This window comes from Loxodonta africana, chromosome 12, assembly GCF_030014295.1.
Source record: "Loxodonta africana isolate mLoxAfr1 chromosome 12, mLoxAfr1.hap2, whole genome shotgun sequence".
In the NCBI taxonomy this organism is placed as follows: domain Eukaryota; kingdom Metazoa; phylum Chordata; class Mammalia; order Proboscidea; family Elephantidae; genus Loxodonta; species Loxodonta africana.
In genome coordinates, this window is record NC_087353.1 from 29,634,582 (window position 1) to 29,653,193 (window position 18,612).

An 18,612-nucleotide genomic window follows, 5' to 3' on the forward strand; every position below is an offset into this window, starting at 1 on the left:
TGTGGAGCCCTGGTTGCACAGTGGTTAAAAATCCTGCTGCTAACCAAAAGGTCAGCAGTTCGAATCTACCAGCTGCTCCTTGGAAACCCTATGGGGCAGTTCTGCTCTGTCTTACAGGGTCTCTCTGAGTCAGAATCGACTGGACGGAGTGGGTTTTGGTTTTTTGGTTAGGTGATGTAATTATAGGGGATATTTACTTCCTACAATTTGTATTTTACAATGTTGAGTTTTATAAACTGAAGAAGTACTTTTTTAGACGCAAAAAGCCAAGTCGTAAACAAGAAAACATTGACTGACATAGTTTATTTTTTTCAGTTGTTTTTGAAGCCTACTTTATCTCCAGATAATGAAGCGTTACAGTCTGTGTAGAGTATGGTGATAGAGTCATTTTCTTAAGTTTTTAGGAATAATTAAATATCTAGAGGTAACTTTGACATTACTGTTAGCTTAAGGTATGATGTTTACTTTTTGAAAATTAAACTAAATCTGTTCTTTCTTTTGTTCTTTCTTTTAGGACCCACATGTTGACTGTTACACAATGTCATCTATCAAGAGTAAACTAGGCTTGGATAGAGATGCTCTGGTTGGTGTAGCAATACTGCTTGGCTGTGATTATCTTCCAAAGGTACACTGAAGCTGTCGTATTCATTTACTATTCAGAGTGTGTCTTTTAGTACCATACATGCTGTCTAGATATGAATATAATATGGTTACATGATTAAGAATCTAATTTAAAATATAATTTTACGTATAATAAGATATTCAGTAACCAAAATAATCAGCATTTGAAAAGGCATTAGAAAGCTGACTCACTGTGACACTGAATGGTATAAACTAGAACCATAAGTAGTACCGCAGCTTGCCTCTCAGTATTCTAGGTTAATATAAGAGGTTCACATTCAAGTGTGACTATGTTTTTAAAGGCATATAGGGATTAATATTTCTTATTCATACGATTGTTAGTTTCTATCACTATTTTGTCTGTTTTTTAGTTTTCCCGATCCATTGTAGCTTTCCAGTTGTACACGTGCTCAATGTAATTATAACCGTTGCTAGGTAACATGAGTACGGGGCAAGCCATTTACCTTTCTGTGTCTCATACTGCGCTGAGTTTTATTCATGAAAACATTTATATCTTAAGATGCACAATATTGTACTCTGTAACAAATAGGCATAATAGGTGAGGGATGAATTAAGAATTATGAGGGTAACCCCTTTTTTTGTTATTTGATTATCTCATTTTTTAAAATACCATGTTTAAAAATATAAAATGACTGGTATTGTAGCGCTTCTTATCCAGTCCTGTCACTAATCTCCTATTCATCATCTCTGTATCTTACTTACCAAACACCTCGTTGTACCTTCATCCCCAAGAAAAGTCTAAAGAATGATTTTTTTTTTCACCTGAGCTTAGGAGAAAGAAAGAAATTGTAGGATAGTAAAATTATTAAACTAATTTCTATCACTGGCCAAATAGAGAAATCAATTTTTTTTTTTTACTAGTAAGAAAAGGAAATACAAGGAACTTTTAAATAGCTCAAAAATAATTACTGTAATTCTCATTCTTAAATAGAAGACCACCATCTCCCATATGTAATTATATGATAATTAAAATCTAGAAACAGTTCAGTGTTACTTAAGAAAATTTTATGATCTTGACCTGACAGAAAACAACTTTAACCACAGTGGCACTGACATTGTACCTTAACCCTCAGCTGTTTTGACCTTTTGTATCCTGTGTAACCAAAGCTGCTCTTTTCTGTGCATTGTTCTACTGAAATATTTTTAAAAGTACGTACTAGCATAATTTGCCTTTTAAAATTTTAAGATATTAAAAAAAAAAATTAAGATATAACTGAACACTAATATAAGAAGGATGAGATTCAAAATATTTAGCAGCTGGTACTATAGGGCTGCTATGAGTCGGAATCGACTGGACGGCACTGGGCTTGGGCTTGACAGACATGAGCTGTAGAGATGGAGCAAGGTTTTGAATGCCCTCTGTTGTGCCATGTGCTACTGCTTTAGTAGCTGGATCCTGAGTGAAGGAAGGTCGGGTTGGTGGATTCTGGTTAGTGGGGAGACCACCTGTGCAGGCAGACATTCGGGGTTTGTGAACAGTGACTGTTTACTAACCAGTTAGAAAGTATTTTGACACCGGTATGTCTGTACTGTTGCATTCTGGCTAAACAGTAGCCCTGCTCATAAGGTCAAATTCATAAACTTTATAGGAACTGGAAGACTAGATTTAACCCAGGAATTGCCACATGAATATATGTTTATTTTTTGCATTGGAAATTTGGCTAATTTTAATTTTCTCGATTTTTTTCGTTTTAAGAGTTAACATGAAATTCTCCTTTGTTCTCTTCAGATGTCCATGCCTTTAAATATTGAATGCACGTGTAATTAAACGAACTTAACTTTTTCCTGATTACAAACATAACAAAGTTATGTAAAATTAAAATACTACCAAATAATTAGCATAAAAGCCCTCTAAAATTCTATCCTTCCCTCCCCTAAAAAAACTGTAAGTGGTATTTTGTTTATGTTTTTGTTTACATAGAATAACATTGTAATCATTAGTTAATCTACCAATCTAGATCATACTCTAAGCTCTTCTCTTAATTTTTCTTTTATACATAATAGTGCTCCTTGGACATTTTTACCTAACATTACATAGAAAGAGACTTCATTCTTTCCTTCAGCAGCATAATCATTCATTGAATGGATATACCACACTTCACTTAACCATCCCCTAGTAATTAACGTTTGAATTTTTTTTTTTCTCCCACGTTCTGAAAGGGAGTCCCTGGAGTTGGAAAAGAGCAAGCATTAAAACTTATACAGACTTTGAGAGGGCAAAGTTTACTGCAGAGGTAACTAAAACTTAATTTTTCTTGTCACACTGGACGTGTATTCTTGTCAGACTTAATAGCCAATATGACCAAAAGGATTGTTTTCCAAAATACGATTGTATATTTTTAAACTAATCTCCATTTTCATTTAAAATCATTTATTCTGAAGCTTTCTCAGAAAGGATAAGAATATGTGCTCTAAGCCATACTGTATTTTTTTTTAATATCTTTAGGTTACTATAAACGTAATTAGTATGATATCAAATGCGTTTGTTTATAACCTCAGGCATTTTGCCACAGCGTACTTCAGATAGATTATTTTAAAACCAAGTAAAGATAAACATGGCATTAAAGTAATTTTCTATTTCACACTTTGATGTGTTTATTTTCTATAAATGAAATACCTGTGTCACATTGCCAATATTTAATAAGCAACGCTTGATCAAAAGTTTTAATTGACTGCCCTTTGTTCTGTAGCTATACATTTAATAATGAAATAATAATTTAGATTCTACAATTTAAGACTTAAAGATAGTGATAGATTATGTTGAAATTTACAAACTGTGCTATTTGCTATCTAAAAAGCATGTGAATTATATTTACTTGACAAAAGTCATATTTTATAAAACTAATATTGATGATGGTAAGGTGTAGAATAAATAAGAAGGAAAAGAACTAGGATGCTGGGGGACTGAAAACTATCTTGATCTCTAATAGGTCCAAAATGATGAGTGCCTGAAAAATGACATTAAGTGGTAGAAATGAAGAAGGAATAGCCACGAAAACCATTTCAAATCACTGTACTCTTACCTAAAATGTTTTCTTTCACCTATAAAACTATTGATAGATCTAAGACTTCAGTAAATCCGTTATTGACATCAGTGATAATTTTGCCAAAGCAAGAAAGAAAAGGTATACTTAGGCATACAGTGGAGTTAAGATATCATTTGAATATTGTGAAGAATAATATAAAAGAGAATAGCAAGCAGATATGCTAATTGACTACAAACCATTCTTGTTGAGATAGATCCTATAAATGTGTGCTTTTGACAACATTTTATTAAATGTCTGAGACTTAGTTATCTAGTGCTGCTATAACAAATACCACAAGTGGACGGCTTTGACAAACAAATTTATTCTCACAGTCTGGGAGACTTAACCTGTTGCCACTGAGTTGATTCCGACTCATAGCGACCCTATAGGACAGAGTAGAACTGCCCCATAGAGTTTCCAAGGAGCACCTGGTGGATTTGAACTGCTGACCTGTTGGTTAACAGCTATAACACTTAACCACTACACTACCAGGGTTTCCTGCCTAGGAGACTAGAAGCCCGAATTCGGGCACCAGCTCCTGGGGAAGGCTTTCTCTCACTGTCAGTTTTTGGGGAAGGTCCTTGTCATCAACCTTCCCCTGGTCTAAGAGCTTCTCAGCACAGGGACCCCAGGTCCAAAGGATGTACTCCACTCCTGGTGTATCTTTCTTGGTGGTGTGAGGTCCCCATCTCTGCTTGCTTCTCTCTCCATTTATCTCTTGTAAGATAAAAAGGCGATGGAGGCTACACCCCAGGGAAACTCTCTTTACATCTCCTCAGGACTGTGACCTGAATAAGGATGTTGTGTCCCACCCTAATCCTCTTTAACATAAACTAATCTCACTTCATTAACCTCAGGCAGGGTGGTTAAACAACATTGTAATTGTTATTTAATTTACCAATCTACATAATAGTAAAAGCTATTCTCTTAATTTTTGTTTTACACATAGTAGTGCATCTTGAACATTTTTACCTAGCATTACATAGAGAGATACCTCATTCTTTCCTTCAGCTGCATAATCTTTCCCTGAGTGGCTGTACCACACTTTATTTAACCATTCCCTAGGATTTACAACACATGCAAAAATTACAGCAGATCACAAAATGGAGGACAACTACACAATACTGGGAATCATGGCCTACCCAAGTTGACACGTATTTGTGGGGGACACAATTCAATCCATGACAATGCTTTAAAATGATGAAATTACATTTCTTTTTAAAATTATGTATATTACTAATTTCATTAATTTAGACTGATTTTCTCCCTAGTTATTTGTAATTTTGAAACTGTTATTTACGCAGCAGAAATTACTGCCAATTTTTAGCAAGCTTATACTTTGCCGTTGTACCAAATGAGTTAGAAATTCCAAAAGTTCAATAATTACTCCAAGTACAGATGCTACACCATATTTTTATGCAAATAATGCACACTTTCTATGTTTGCCAGCTGCGCTCTTCCCCCCATAATGTATTTTTATAAGTCCGCTGTGCTAACTTTTTGTTTACAGCAACATGTAAAAAAAATTGGCACAGTGGCACTTAAAAAAACACCTCTGGGCGGGGGCATGGTTGGCAAACATGTAGAAGGTATGTGTTATGTGCGTAAAAATACAGTACAGTGAACTGAGATGTTAGATTTTTATTAAAACTTTACCATAAGTAGAGGGACAAAATTCAGGACACTTACATTTTATTTTTAATACCTATCTATCCTTTTGGTATGGAGCCCTGGTGGCACAGTAGTTAAGAGCTCAGCTGGTAACCAAAAAGTCAGCAGTTCGAATCCACCAGCCACTCTTTGGAAACTCTTTTGGGCAGTTCTACTGTGCCCGGTAGAGTTGCTGTAACCCAGAATCGACTCAACGGCAACGGGTTTGGTTTTGGCATATCCCTTTGGTGGGAGTACCTGGTTGGTGCAATTACCGTGCCCAGCTACTAACCAAAAGATTGGAGGTTTGATTCCACCCAGAGGTGCCTTAGAAGAAAGGCCTGGTGATCTACTTCCAAAAAATCAGCCATTTGAAACACTAAAGAGTGTGGTTTCTTTGATTTTCAGTCCCCTTAGTGGTTTTATGTTAACCTGGAACTTTAGTCAAGGGTGACGTTAACTTTCATAGAAGTCTTAGCAGTAATATACATTTTTTTTAATCTTTTCATTAAACAAGTGATATTATACACAAGAGATTAAACAAATTATTTTAAATGATCTAGATTTTTTAAACAGTTTTTACCCTTATTTAAGTAATGTTTTATTTGGTCTTGTACCTTATCCTTCACCCTTATTTTTTATGTAGAAAAATGTTCATGAACATGATTCTGTTTGTTTTATACTCTGGGACACAGAGAAGAGATCAAAAAAAGATACACATATTATTCTTTCCACATATTGCTGCCTAATTCAAGAGTCTTAAAAAAAAAAGTTGAATGAATAAGTATAATCTTTGTATATTTAAAAATTATGGCAAATAGACTGAGTATGCTCCCAGGGAAAGTTGGGCCAGCAACTTTATCTACCACCAACGGATAAGTAGGCAGGTGAAAGGGAGCAGAATAGCCTGACATTTGAGAACATGGAATTTTTCTGACTTTATTATTTGTTTTTTTCTTCTTAAAACCATTTTCTATCGAAGGTTTAATCAGTGGAATGAAAAATCTTGCTACTCTGATACACAAATACAAGTTGTTAAAAAACTGGCTCATTGCTCTGTGTGTTCCCATCCAGGTAAGCAGACATTTAGGGAATGTTATCTCTAGAATATTAATGCCTGATAACCACATGTTTATTCCTGTTCTCATCATACTTTGTATATACCTTTATTAATAGCACTTTGAAACCGTTTACATTGTCTTCCCCACTAGATTAAAAATTCTTCGGCATTATGAGTTGTATCACATACATCTGACAAAGTGCCTTACACATAGTAGGCACTCAGTAAATGTTTATTGAATGAAATAATGTGATGTAAATGGTAAAAACTAGGATAAATAGTTCCAAATTATGGTATTAAAGTACTTAGGTCTTAAAACTATCATCTGTTTTCAATATAGAAATCCATTTTAAGAATTGAAGACATTAGACTGCTCATGTATCAGTAAAATGGAATTGAAACCATTTGTTTTTATATCAGTGATTTATATTAATATACTTGGATGATTCTTAGTTGTCCTATAATGTATTTTTATTGTATATGAAGATAGGGCCTCTATGCTGGTTACTACATTTTTGAAAAGAGCTTGAACTCTCTTCATTAGTTTTGGGAGCAAAAGGCCTTTCACTCACAGAAGAAATTAGATCATGTTAGCTCATCTTTTAAAAGAAATTCTGCTGTTTCTATTTGTCTGAATATGTTTTTTTAAAACATTGTTAAATGATAGATGAAATCATAGAAGGAAATAAATGTTTACATAGATCAGATGCTATCCAGTAGTTTTTCGATGCCTTATAAATAACAGTTTTAGGTCACATCAAGTATGTATGCTTTTCCGATTCTCACAACAGTGCTGACGTTAGTGCTTTCCTTTTAAAGTGAACTAGTGCCCCACACCTGTGCTGCATCATAATTTGTTCATGTTCCAAGTAAAGTTTGAAAATAACTATACAGGCAACTGCAAGCTAGATACTACAAAGGTAATTGGTTGCTATATTCTTGTAGAGAAACCATTTTATGAATTATTCTCTTAAATAATCTTTTTATACTAATACATCCTACATTTTTTGCAAGTAGCTACCACATAAACCACAAAGGTTTCCATTTTTGATTATTATAAATGTATAGTTTTAAATTCAAATTAACACTTTCAGACAGAAGGGTAATTTACCCAAAAAAAAAGTGTCATGGTATAATAATAGCTCAAAATCTACTTCATCCTAAGAATTACCATGGTGTTCATTACTCTGGTCAACCAAAATGTATTAAAAGCCTTTTATATGCTAGGTACTGTGTTGGCAGTATTATTTTTTGAAAATTTGGATAAGGGCCAAAAAAATGTATGTGTTAGGTAATTCTAAAGAATGTTAGAAACCATAGTTCTTTGTGACTCCATAAAGGTTCACCTAAGGATCATGAACGTAATGGATGCAAATTATGTAAGAGTGATAGATATTGTGAACCTCACGATTATGAATACTGCTGTCCATGTGAGTGGCACCGTATGGAACGTGATAGACAACTAAACGCAGTAGAGAACAATATTAAGAAGTAAGTTTTTTTTTTTTTAAGACCCATTTTATTCTAGCAAGATCTGTTTTTGCACCTGTGGTTGAATTATTTCCACATAGCCTTTTCCTACCTCTAGTTTAGTAAAATGTTTTACAAAATCCTTTTCTAGATTATATTCAAAAATTGGATTATCTCAGAAAGTAGTTAATCAATAGTTATTCAAAGAAAAGCACGGTGACTATTTGGGATACTGTACAAGGACATTCTTCAGTAGATGGGAGGAGGTGAGATCAGATGATTTTAAAGTCTGTCTAAAGTTGCCTGATTTTATTGATAATAGGTGTGTAATTTGTTTTCAGAAAAGCTTGCAGTTGTGAGGGATTCCCATTCCACGAGGTAATAACCAATAATTCAACTGTGCGCTTATTTGGGGAACTTTAAAAAAAAAAAGTTTAAAGTCTCAATCCTTATTTTCTTTTCCCTTGTCAGGTTATTCAAGAATTTCTTTTGAACAAAAATAAATTGCTGAAGGTAATCAGGTACCAAAGACCTGATTTACTATTATTTCAGGTATGTGAAGATAAATTTTTACTTTACAGAATTAGATACTGGGAAGATTGGGAGGGATGTTCAATTTGACTGGTCTGAGAGAGGATTTGAAACATGCAGCTATTTACTGCCCATATACTTTTCAGCATTAATCTCTAATCCTCAGTCCTTTGCCACACAGTAGCCTTACTTTGCAGACAATAAGACAAACCACAGTTACGCCATTCGTTAGAAGACACTTTAAATGTCATGTACAGGTGTATTGTCATCAGGGATATGTGAGGAGGAGAGGGGCTGGTAACCAAAGAATGTCAAAGATCGAGTATATTACTATGGCAAACAGTGTAGTTTACAAGGGTGTTAGGATCTGTAATCAGTGACCTAAGTTTAAACTTGGACAGTCTTACTTACTAACTGGATGTCTGCTATCCTCAAAGTAGAAATAATATTTATCTTACGAAGTCATCATGAGGATTGAATGAGATTACATATATAAGCCCCCAGGGTAGTGGCTAGGTGCAGGGAATAGCTCAATAAACTTTAACTGTTTGTTGCTTATCGCTAACAATAATAGTATGTTTTGGACACTTAAAATTTGCTATTGAGCACATTACATGTAATCTTATTTCATCTTCATACTCTGTGAATAGGGTTTTATTATTTCCATTTTACAGATGGAAAAACTGAGACTAAGAGAGATTAAGTAGCTTATCCAACATCTTGGAAATACCAGACTGGGATTCAAACCAAGAGTCCTCACAATTATTACATAACATTCCCTCCTTAGGAGACTCAGTGTTCTTTCTGGTAATACCCATTGATACTACTTTAAGAGTGTTAATTCTGCAGGAAAAAAATAATATCATCTAAGAGTACTATTTGTCTCCAAGAGGTATCAACAAAATCTTGTTTTATTTTTATTATACTTACAGAGATTTACCTTTGAAAAAATGGAGTGGCCCAATCACTATGCATGTGAGAAATTATTGGTGCTTTTGACCCACTATGACATGATGGAAAGAAAACTTGGTAGAAGAAGCTGTAACCAACTACAGCCCATTCGGTAATATAACAAAGAGTTGTATAAAGAAGTCTCTGTTTTCATTTGAATATCTTATGATCAAAAATATTATTCTTAATAGTAGGATATATTGCTCTTTGTTTTATAAAAATGAGGAAAAGTTCTACCAGAATATTAAAAGCTTGAATAAGGCTGAATAGGGCTTATAGCCAAGATGACATATTTCTGTTTCAGAAACGTAGTAATGAGAGATTATAGAAAAAAAGAAATATAAAAAGGTATAACCAGGCTTAGCAAAATAACAATTTCAGTGGACAAGACACCAAAAATGATAAGCGAATGGGGGGACTAAAATAAGACTTGGAGAGTCCTAGATCTGGGAGCAGCAATATCATCCAGGAGGTGAGTCCTTTAGAGTAAAAGAAAAACAGAGATCAAAAGCACAAGATGTTGATGTGGCAGGTTTATGGCTTAAATTTCAGTTGCTGGGGAAGAAAATCCCTCTGGATTGGGGAGGGGATAAAAAACTGTAGCCAAATGCTTCTTGAGACCTGGAAAGTCTGCGAAAAATTCCTCAAAAAGTATGGGGGAGATAGGGGTAAGGACAGAGATCAAAGAGAAAACGATAGAAAAAAATAAACATGAAGAAATTTTACAACTGGAATATAAATTCACTTTGGATTAAATTAATTTTATCGAAACAGTCTGATGATTTTTCCCCCCTTGGCTCTTCAGAATGTTAGGATGTTTAATGAAATTAATGAAGATATATCTTCATAAGAAACAAAGATGAAATGGTGAGATAAAAGTGAGCAGAAGTGATTTAAATAGATGGATATAAAAAGCCAACTATTAGAAATCTGAAGAAAAACAGTTGTTAAAATAAAAAGCAATAGATGGAACTCTAGGCTTAGCTTGCTCAAAAAGAATTTGTGAATTGGAAGACAATATTAATAAAGTCAAGGAGCCCTGGTGGCACAGTGGTTAAGTGGTCAGCTGCTAACCAAAGTGTTGGCTCTTTGAACCTACCAGCCTCTGTGTGAGAGAAAGATGTGGCAGTCTACTTCTGTAAAGATTATCAAAAACCCATTGCTATCGAGTCAGTTCTGTCTCATAGTGTTTCTACAGGACAGAGTACAACTATCCCATAACATTTCCAAGGCTGAAGCAGACTGCCACATCTTCCTCCCATGGCGTGGCTGGTGGGTTCGAATTGGTTAGTAGTTGAACGCTTAACCATTGCACCTCCAGGGGTCCTTCCATAAACATTACAGCCTTGGAAACCTTCTGGGGCAGTTCTACTCTGTCCTATAGAGTTGCTATGAGTCAGAATCATCTTGACGGCAATGGGTTTGGTGGGTTTATTAATGAAGGCACACAGAAGGTAGCATAGAGGTACAGATAAAAAATACTTAAAGGAGTAAATTAGAGAGTTCCCAGTATATTTCTAAAAGCTAATAGAATGGTGGAAAAGTAATTTTTTAAGAGACAACACTTGAAACTTTTCCAAAATTTGAGAAAGTTCTCAGATCAAATTATACTCCTAGTACAAGCATGATAAAATAAATCCACACCCAGACATATTGTAGACATCTAGAATAAAGGGAAAATCTTAAAAATTTCCAAACTGATCAGGCAAGAATCAACAATGGATGATAAAACCATTGGGTGAAAAATTGCTAGAGAAAAAGGATTGTCACACAGTCTCAAGTATCACTCCATAGATGAGTTACAAAGGAAAAACGGTACCTTCAAAAATGGAGAAATCCAGTGGATATCACCTAATTAAATAATTAATGGCCAATAATAGGATGATAAACAGATTTCATATGCCTCCTAATATGGTGCATTAAGAAATGCACTACATCATCTCTAAAGTATTTCTGAGTCTAATGAGAAAAGACTCAGATGAATCCAGAGTGGGGAACAGTGTGTAGAACAGCCATCCTGGACTCTTCAAAAATGTGGGTGTCACAAAAGACAAAAAGAAAATTTGGGCTATTAAGGAGATGTGACAATATGTTGTGAACCTGTTTGGATTCTGGCCATAAAGGCTATTTTTAGGACAATTGAGAAAATTTGAATATGGGCTGTATATTAGGTAATAGTCTTGTATCAGCATTGAATTTCCTAAGGGTGATAGTTGTAGTGTGGTAATGTAGGAGAAAACTGGGCATAGATTGGCTGCAGTGTTTAGGGGTGATGTATCATGAGACACATCTGCAATTAATTTTCAGTTGTTCCCAAGAACAAAAGTATATATGGAAAGAAAGAAAGCAAATGTGGACAAATGTTAACAATTGTTATATCTAGGTGAAAGGTGTATGAGTATTCATTGTACTATTCTTGAAGCTCTTCTAAAGATTTGAAAATTTTAAAAATAAAATGTTTGGGGGAAGTATCAGGGAAAAAAAAGATAAACTTGAAAAGTTTGACAATCCGATAGCACGTCTTTCAACACAGTAGTAGATGCCAGAGGATGATGGAGTAATACTGAAGTATTCAGTCAACAAATTGAAAAGTTCCAAATAATTTCCAAATAGTTCGTGCAATTGGACATTATTATATGAAATTTGTTTTTCAGAATTGTTAAGACCCGAATCAGAAATGGAGTTCACTGCTTTGAAATAGAATGGGAGAAGCCCGGTATGTGTTCACTTTAGACAAAATGTTTTATTTAACCATATATGTTTAGCAAATATTGTATACATATATAAAACGTGTATAAAGGATAAAGACGAGATGTAGCACATGCACGACGGTTAATTTCATAGTTTGCCTGTATTATTTTAAATAGGCTTTGATAATAAATATAAACTCGAAGTGATTTTAATTTAACAGAAATGTTGTAAAGCACGATTTGCAGTGAGTTATCCATTTGTGGATGACTTCTTCTACCTGGTAAGCTTAGTTACCTGGAAAAATTGAATTTCTGAAGTCTGTAATTAGGCTTTATTGTATTAATCTTTTAGACCACTATGCTACAGAAGATAAAGAGCATGAAGAACTGATTCTACAAACAATAGAAGAAGAATCATTGTTTGAAGCAGCCTATCCTGAGATTGTTGCTATTTACCAAAAACAAAAGTTAGAAATTAAAGGAAAAAAGCAGAAAAGTAAGTATCAGATTTGATAGCTATTTAGGACACACACAAACATTATAAAAAAGCCACTTGTATTTGAATCTGTCTTGTCTGAATTTGCTGAAAGTTCTATAAAATCAAGGGTGAGGATTGTACTTCAGCTTTTGTGTCTCCACATACTTTCTTTTAAAGCTGAAAAGCCGGAAGTTTTTGCTCTGTATCTCCTAACTTACCAAAAAAAAAAAAAATTTTTTTTTTTTTTAAGTATTAACCATGATAACTATTGACCGATTATTGAGTACCTACTATGTATAGCATATTTTTGGTTATAAATTAAGCTTTATTTATTTCCCAGAACTTGGTGAGGAAAACAACTTGATTATAACATTGTTTTCAAAGGGAAATATTTTATAATATTCAGCTTTATGGCGCAGTTTTCAGGAACACGTTGAGACGAAAAAGTCACTGCTCATACAGAATATTTCTGATCTGAGTGCTTTAGTTTATTTTTAACCCAACTTAAGAAAAACAGATTTTAATTGTATTTTTATTCTTTTCAGGTATGAAAATTCAGCCTAAAGAAAACGATTTGACAGAATCAGATGATATAATAAGTTTTCAATCACACATCAGTTTCAAACCTACGTGTGAAACCTTTCCTAAGCAAAGTTCTAAATTATGTTTGGAAATTTCCCCAGATTCCAAACTACCGCAGGAATCTATTTCTCAGTCACTGAATAGCTTGCTTCTACCAGAAGATGCTTCTTGTTTGGATATACAGGATGAGTTAATGTCTTCTCCAAGACCTTTGGCTGTACATCAAATTAAAACTATCAACAAGTTTCTAACTTCAGAATCTAGTCAACCCGATGCCTTATCCCATAATGTATCTGTGATTGCTGATCTACACTTGAGCACCATTGATTGGGAAAGTACTTCTTTTAGTAATTCTCCAGCTATTCAAAAGAACATTGTCTCTCACAGTTTAAAATCAGAGCTTGAAACGCCTATCCCCAATAGCGTTGAAAATATCTCAGAACAATCATCATGTGAATCAGAATGGTATACCACTAACATTAATCAAGTATCAGATGGGGGTCTTCAAAAGACTAGTCGTGAAGAGCATCTACTTTCTGACATTAATGATTTACAACTTCAAGATTTGCCTTTAAAGGAACGAATACGTATAAAATCATATCCGCGGGATATTGACCTGAAAACTTTATCCTTGAAAGAACTTAGCATTGCTAACAGCAGCTTTGCTTGTCCATCACATCTTTCAAAGAATCTTTCAACAATTCATTCACAAAATAAATCCAAAAACTCTGACGCTTTGAAAGGAGACCAGGTGCTTCGAGAAAGCTATAAAATAAACACTGCTTTAAATCATGGTAGAGAAATTGATGTCCATACTGCTCAGAAAATTGTAATGAAGAAGAGTGTTTGCCTTGACAGCCATTCCTCCGATGAAGAAAGTGCCCCAGTGTTTGGGAAAGCTAAATATACAACTCAAAAAATGAGGCAGTATTCTCAGAAGCATATCCCAGCCCAATTCAAGAGAAGTGACATTAGCAAACTGAGTAGCCATAAAACACGAATTAAAGAAACTGAACAGTGTGTCCAGGCTTATAAAATAGCTGGAAATGAAGAAAACTGTTCCCTAGATCCAGCACAAAGTTCTCTGAGTTTTCTGCAATGTCATAAGGAAAAGGAAGACCCTGACACTTGTTTGGATAGTCCTCTTCCTTTATGTCAGAGATTAAAACTAAGGTTCCAAAGCACTTGAAATGAAATTAAAAATATTTAAATATAACTTATAATTCTGTTCTCTGCATTAGCAGAGGCAGAACAGTGTCTGACGTTTGGTAGAAAAATTAATGTGGTTCTATATTTCATGAAACACCCTGGCCATCTTAAAATTGTAATTAAAAAAAAAAAAAAAAAATTGTTACCTGAAACTTCAGTTTTAAAATGTGATGCTGTCTGGTGAAAACTTTAGGCAATATATTTTTATCACTCACTTTTGCCATTTTTTAATATCTTAATTGATACTTTCAATTTGAAGGTAACTTTGATGTGCTCCACCAGTTTGGTATACTTATCATTTGTGAGAGTCAAAAATAAAAAGACAAGATGTAAAAATCATGCTTGCCATGCTGAATGAACTGAGGGAAGCTCAAAAAAAAAAAAAAAAAAACCATTGCTGTCGAGTCGATTCTGTCTCATAATGACCCTCTAAGGCAGTAGAGCTGCCCCATAGGGCTTCCAAGGAGTGGCTGGTGGATTCGAAGTGCCAACCTTTTGGTTAGCAGCTGGGCTTTTAACCACTGCACCACCAGGAAAGCTACTCCTTACATATCCCTACATGTTCAGAGGCATGTCAAATGGAAAAAAGTTTTGAAAAATACAGTTTTAACCAGAAGAGAATAAGAAATTTATTCAGTGTCACACAATTAATTGATAGTGGTGTAAGAAATAGAAATCGGCATTCTTGTCTCCTAATTCTTTGCCTTTTGTTTTTTTTTCTTTTGCTTTTTAAAAAGATGAATCTATGTAATATATACAATATTGACTTCTATTAACTTGTACGTTAATTTATGTAGCACTCACAGAGGCATCCAGAAGTAAAGCTGTCCCTTGTAACAGATGACAAGCTCTTGTATATGGAAAATCCTAAGGAATCTATTTAAAAACTATTAGAACTAATAAGCGAGTTCAGCAAGTTTCCAGGATAAAAGATCAATATACAAAAATCAATTATATTTCTTTACATTCACGTGAATAATACCAAAATGAAATTAAGAAAATTCCATTTATAACAACATCAAAAAGAATAAAATACTTAGGAATAAGAAATGCAAAACATTCCAAAAACTACAAAACATTGTGAAAGAAAACCTAAATAAGTTGAAAGATAAGTTCATTGATTAGAAGCTTAATAGTAAAATGGCAATACTCCCTGAATTGATCTATACATTCAGTGCAATCAACATCATTGCCAGCTGGCATCTTTGCAGAATTTGACAAGCTGATTCTACAATTCATATGGAAATTTAAGGAAGCCAGTATAACCAAAACAATCATGAAAAAGAAAAAAACGTTACCGGATTCACCCTCCTGATTTCAAAACGTACTACAAAGGTACAATGATGAAGAGTGTGGTACTGGCATAAGACAAGCAAAGGTCAATGGAACAGAGTTAAAAGTCCAGAAATAAGCCCTCCCACTTAGAGTCAGTTGATTTTCAACAAGGGTGCCTGGACAATTCAATTGAGAAAGAAGAGTTTTGAAACCAACGGTGCTGGGACAACTGGATGCCTACTTGAAAAAGAATGAAATTTGATCCCTATCTTACACAAAGGGCAGAGACTACCCCAAAATGGATCAAAGATCTAAGTGTAAGAGGTAGAACTAAATTTTTGTGACCTTGGATCAGATAAGGATTTCTTAGATACATGACACCAAAAATGCAAGTAACATTTGGTCTTCATCAAAATTAGAAACTTTTATGTTTTGAAAAACACCTTCAAAGTGAAGAGACAGCCCAGAAAATGGGAGAAAATATTTGCAATTTGTTTATCTGATAAGGGCCTTGTATTTAGAATATATTAAAAACTTATAACTCAATATAAGGGCAAATAACCCAATTCTAAAAATGGACAAAATAACTGAATAAACAATTCTCCAAAGAAGATAGATGTCGAAAAACCACATGGAAAAATCTCAACATCATTAATTTGTTGTTAGGTGCCATCAAGTTTGTTCCGACTCATAGCGACCTTATGCACAACAGAACGAAACACTGCCCGGTCCTGCGCCATCCTTAAAATTGTTGTCATGCTTGAGCTCGTTGTAGCCACTATGTCAATCCACCTTGTTGAGGGTCTTCCTCTTTTCCGCTTACCCTGTACTCTGCCAAGCATGATGTCCTTCTCCAGGGACTCATCCCTCCTGACAACATGTCCAAAGTATGTAAAACACAGTTTCACCACACTTGCCTCTAAGGAGCATTCTGGCCGCACTTCTTCAAAGACATATTTGTTCTTTTGGCAGTGCATGGTATATTCAAATATTCTTTGCCAACACCACAATTCAAAAGTGTCAACTCTTCTTCGATCTTCCTTATTCATTGTCCAGCTTTCACATGCATATGATGTGATTGAAAATACCATGGCTTGGGTCAGGCGCACCTTAGTCTTCAGGGTGACATCTTTGCTCTTCAACACTTTGAAGAGGTCCTTTGCAGCAGATTTGCCCCATGCAATGCGTCTTTTGATTTCTTGACTGCTGCTTCCATGGCTGTTGATTGTGGATCCAAGTAAAATGAAATCCTTGACAACCTCAATCTTTTCTCCATTTATCATGATGTTGCTCATTGGTCCAGTTGTGAGGATTTTTGTTTTATGTTGCGGTGTAATCCATACTGAAGACTGTGGTCTTTGATCTTCATTAGTAAGTGCTTCAAGTCCTCTTCACTTTCAGCAAGCAAGCTTGTGTCATCTGCATAACACAGGTTGTTAATGAGTCTTCCTCCAATCCTGATGCTCCATTCTTCTTCATATAGTCCAGCTTCTCAGATTATTTGCTCAGCATACATATTAAATAGGTATGGTGAAAGAATACAACCCTGACGCACACCTGTCCTGACTCATTAACTTTTAGAAAAGTGCAAATCAAAACCACAATGAAATACCACTTCACGCCCACTAGGGTGGCTGTAGTAAAGACAGATGATAACAAGTGTTGATGAATGTCTTAGTTATCTAGTGCTGCTATAACAGAAATACCTATCAAGTGGGTGGGTCTAACAAACATTTATTTTCTCACAGTGTAGGAGGCTAGAAGTCCAGATTCATGGTGCCAGCTCTAGGACAAGGCTTTTTCTCTCTGTCGGCTCTGGAGGAAGGTCCTTGTCTCTTCAGCTTCTGTTCTCTGGTTCCTTGGAGATACGTGTCTTGACATCTATCTTACCCCAGCTCTGTTTCTCTGGCTTGTTTAATCTCTTTTATATCCCAAAAGAAATTCACTCAAGATACACCCTATACTAATCCTGTCTCATTAGCATGACAAAGACAATATTCCAAAATAAGACATATTGTTACATATAGAGTCGCTTCCAACTCATAGCAACCGTATGTACAACAGAAAAAGCACTGCCCAGTCCTGCATAATCCTCATATAATGGCCACCATGCTTGAGCCCATCTCTGCAGCCCCCGTCTCAATCCATCTCGTCGAGGGTTTTGCTCCCTTTCAATGACCCTCTACTTTGTCAAGCTTGATGTCTATCTCCAGGAAGTAGTCCCTCGTTATGACATGTCCAAAGTAAGTGAGACAAAGTCTCGCCATTCTTGCATCTAAGGAGTATTCTGGCTATACTTCTTCGAAGACAAGAGTTGTTCATCCATCTGGCAGTCCATGATATACTCAATATTCTTCACCAACACTGTAGTCCAGAGGTGTCAATTTTTCTTTCATCTTCCTTATTCATTGTCCAGCTTTCCCATGCACGTAAGTCAATTGAAAATACCACAGGTTGGGTCAGGCACACCTTAGTCCTCAAAATGACATCTTTGCTTTTTAACACTTAAGCTATCTTTTGCAGCAGATTTTCCCAGTGCAGTACATTTGATTTCTTGACTGCAGCTTCCACAGGCATTGATTTAGAACGTTGGCGGGGGGGGGGGGGGAGGGCGCAATTCAATCCATAACAATGAAGATGTGAAGAAATTGGATCCCTCATACCGTGATGGGTAGGAATTTAAAATGGACCAGCCACTTTGGAAAGCAGTCTAGTGGTTCCTCAAAAAGTTGAACTTATATGGCAGCAATTCCACTCCTAGGCACATACCCAAGATAAATGAAAACACAAAAAACTTGTATACAGATTTCCATAGTAGTAGTATTCATAACAGCCCAAAACTGGAAACAACCCAAATGTCCATCAACTGGTAAATGGTTAAACAAAAGGTGGTATATCCATACAATGGAATATTGGCGATAAAAAGGCAGTAAGTATTGATTCATGATGCAACATGGGCAAACCTTGAAAACATGCTGAGATGAAAAGCTAGTCACAAAAGACCACGTATTGTATGATCCAATTTATATGAGGTGCCCAGAATAACCA

General features: G+C 35.2%; 1 protein-coding gene across 10 annotated transcripts in view; it reads left to right on the forward strand.

The window, feature by feature from the left end:
• The window catches only part of GEN1 (GEN1 Holliday junction 5' flap endonuclease), a 30,236-nt gene extending 15,611 nt beyond the window's left edge, over window positions 1-14,625 (forward strand). For all 10 annotated transcript variants that reach the window (XM_064295062.1, XM_064295057.1, XM_010591938.3 and 7 more), the window contains 10 exons: window positions 515-625; window positions 2,803-2,876; window positions 6,301-6,392; window positions 7,719-7,869; window positions 8,190-8,226; window positions 8,320-8,400; window positions 9,312-9,442; window positions 11,985-12,046; window positions 12,373-12,516; window positions 13,044-14,625. In XM_064295062.1, the coding sequence (XP_064151132.1) occupies window positions 515-625; window positions 2,803-2,876; window positions 6,301-6,392; window positions 7,719-7,869; window positions 8,190-8,226; window positions 8,320-8,400; window positions 9,312-9,442; window positions 11,985-12,046; window positions 12,373-12,516; window positions 13,044-14,269 (2,109 nt within the window). In that variant the 3' untranslated portion in view covers window positions 14,270-14,625. The remainder of the gene's footprint in view (window positions 1-514; window positions 626-2,802; window positions 2,877-6,300; window positions 6,393-7,718; window positions 7,870-8,189; window positions 8,227-8,319; window positions 8,401-9,311; window positions 9,443-11,984; window positions 12,047-12,372; window positions 12,517-13,043) is intronic.
• Window positions 14,626-18,612: the final 3,987 nt, after the last annotated feature.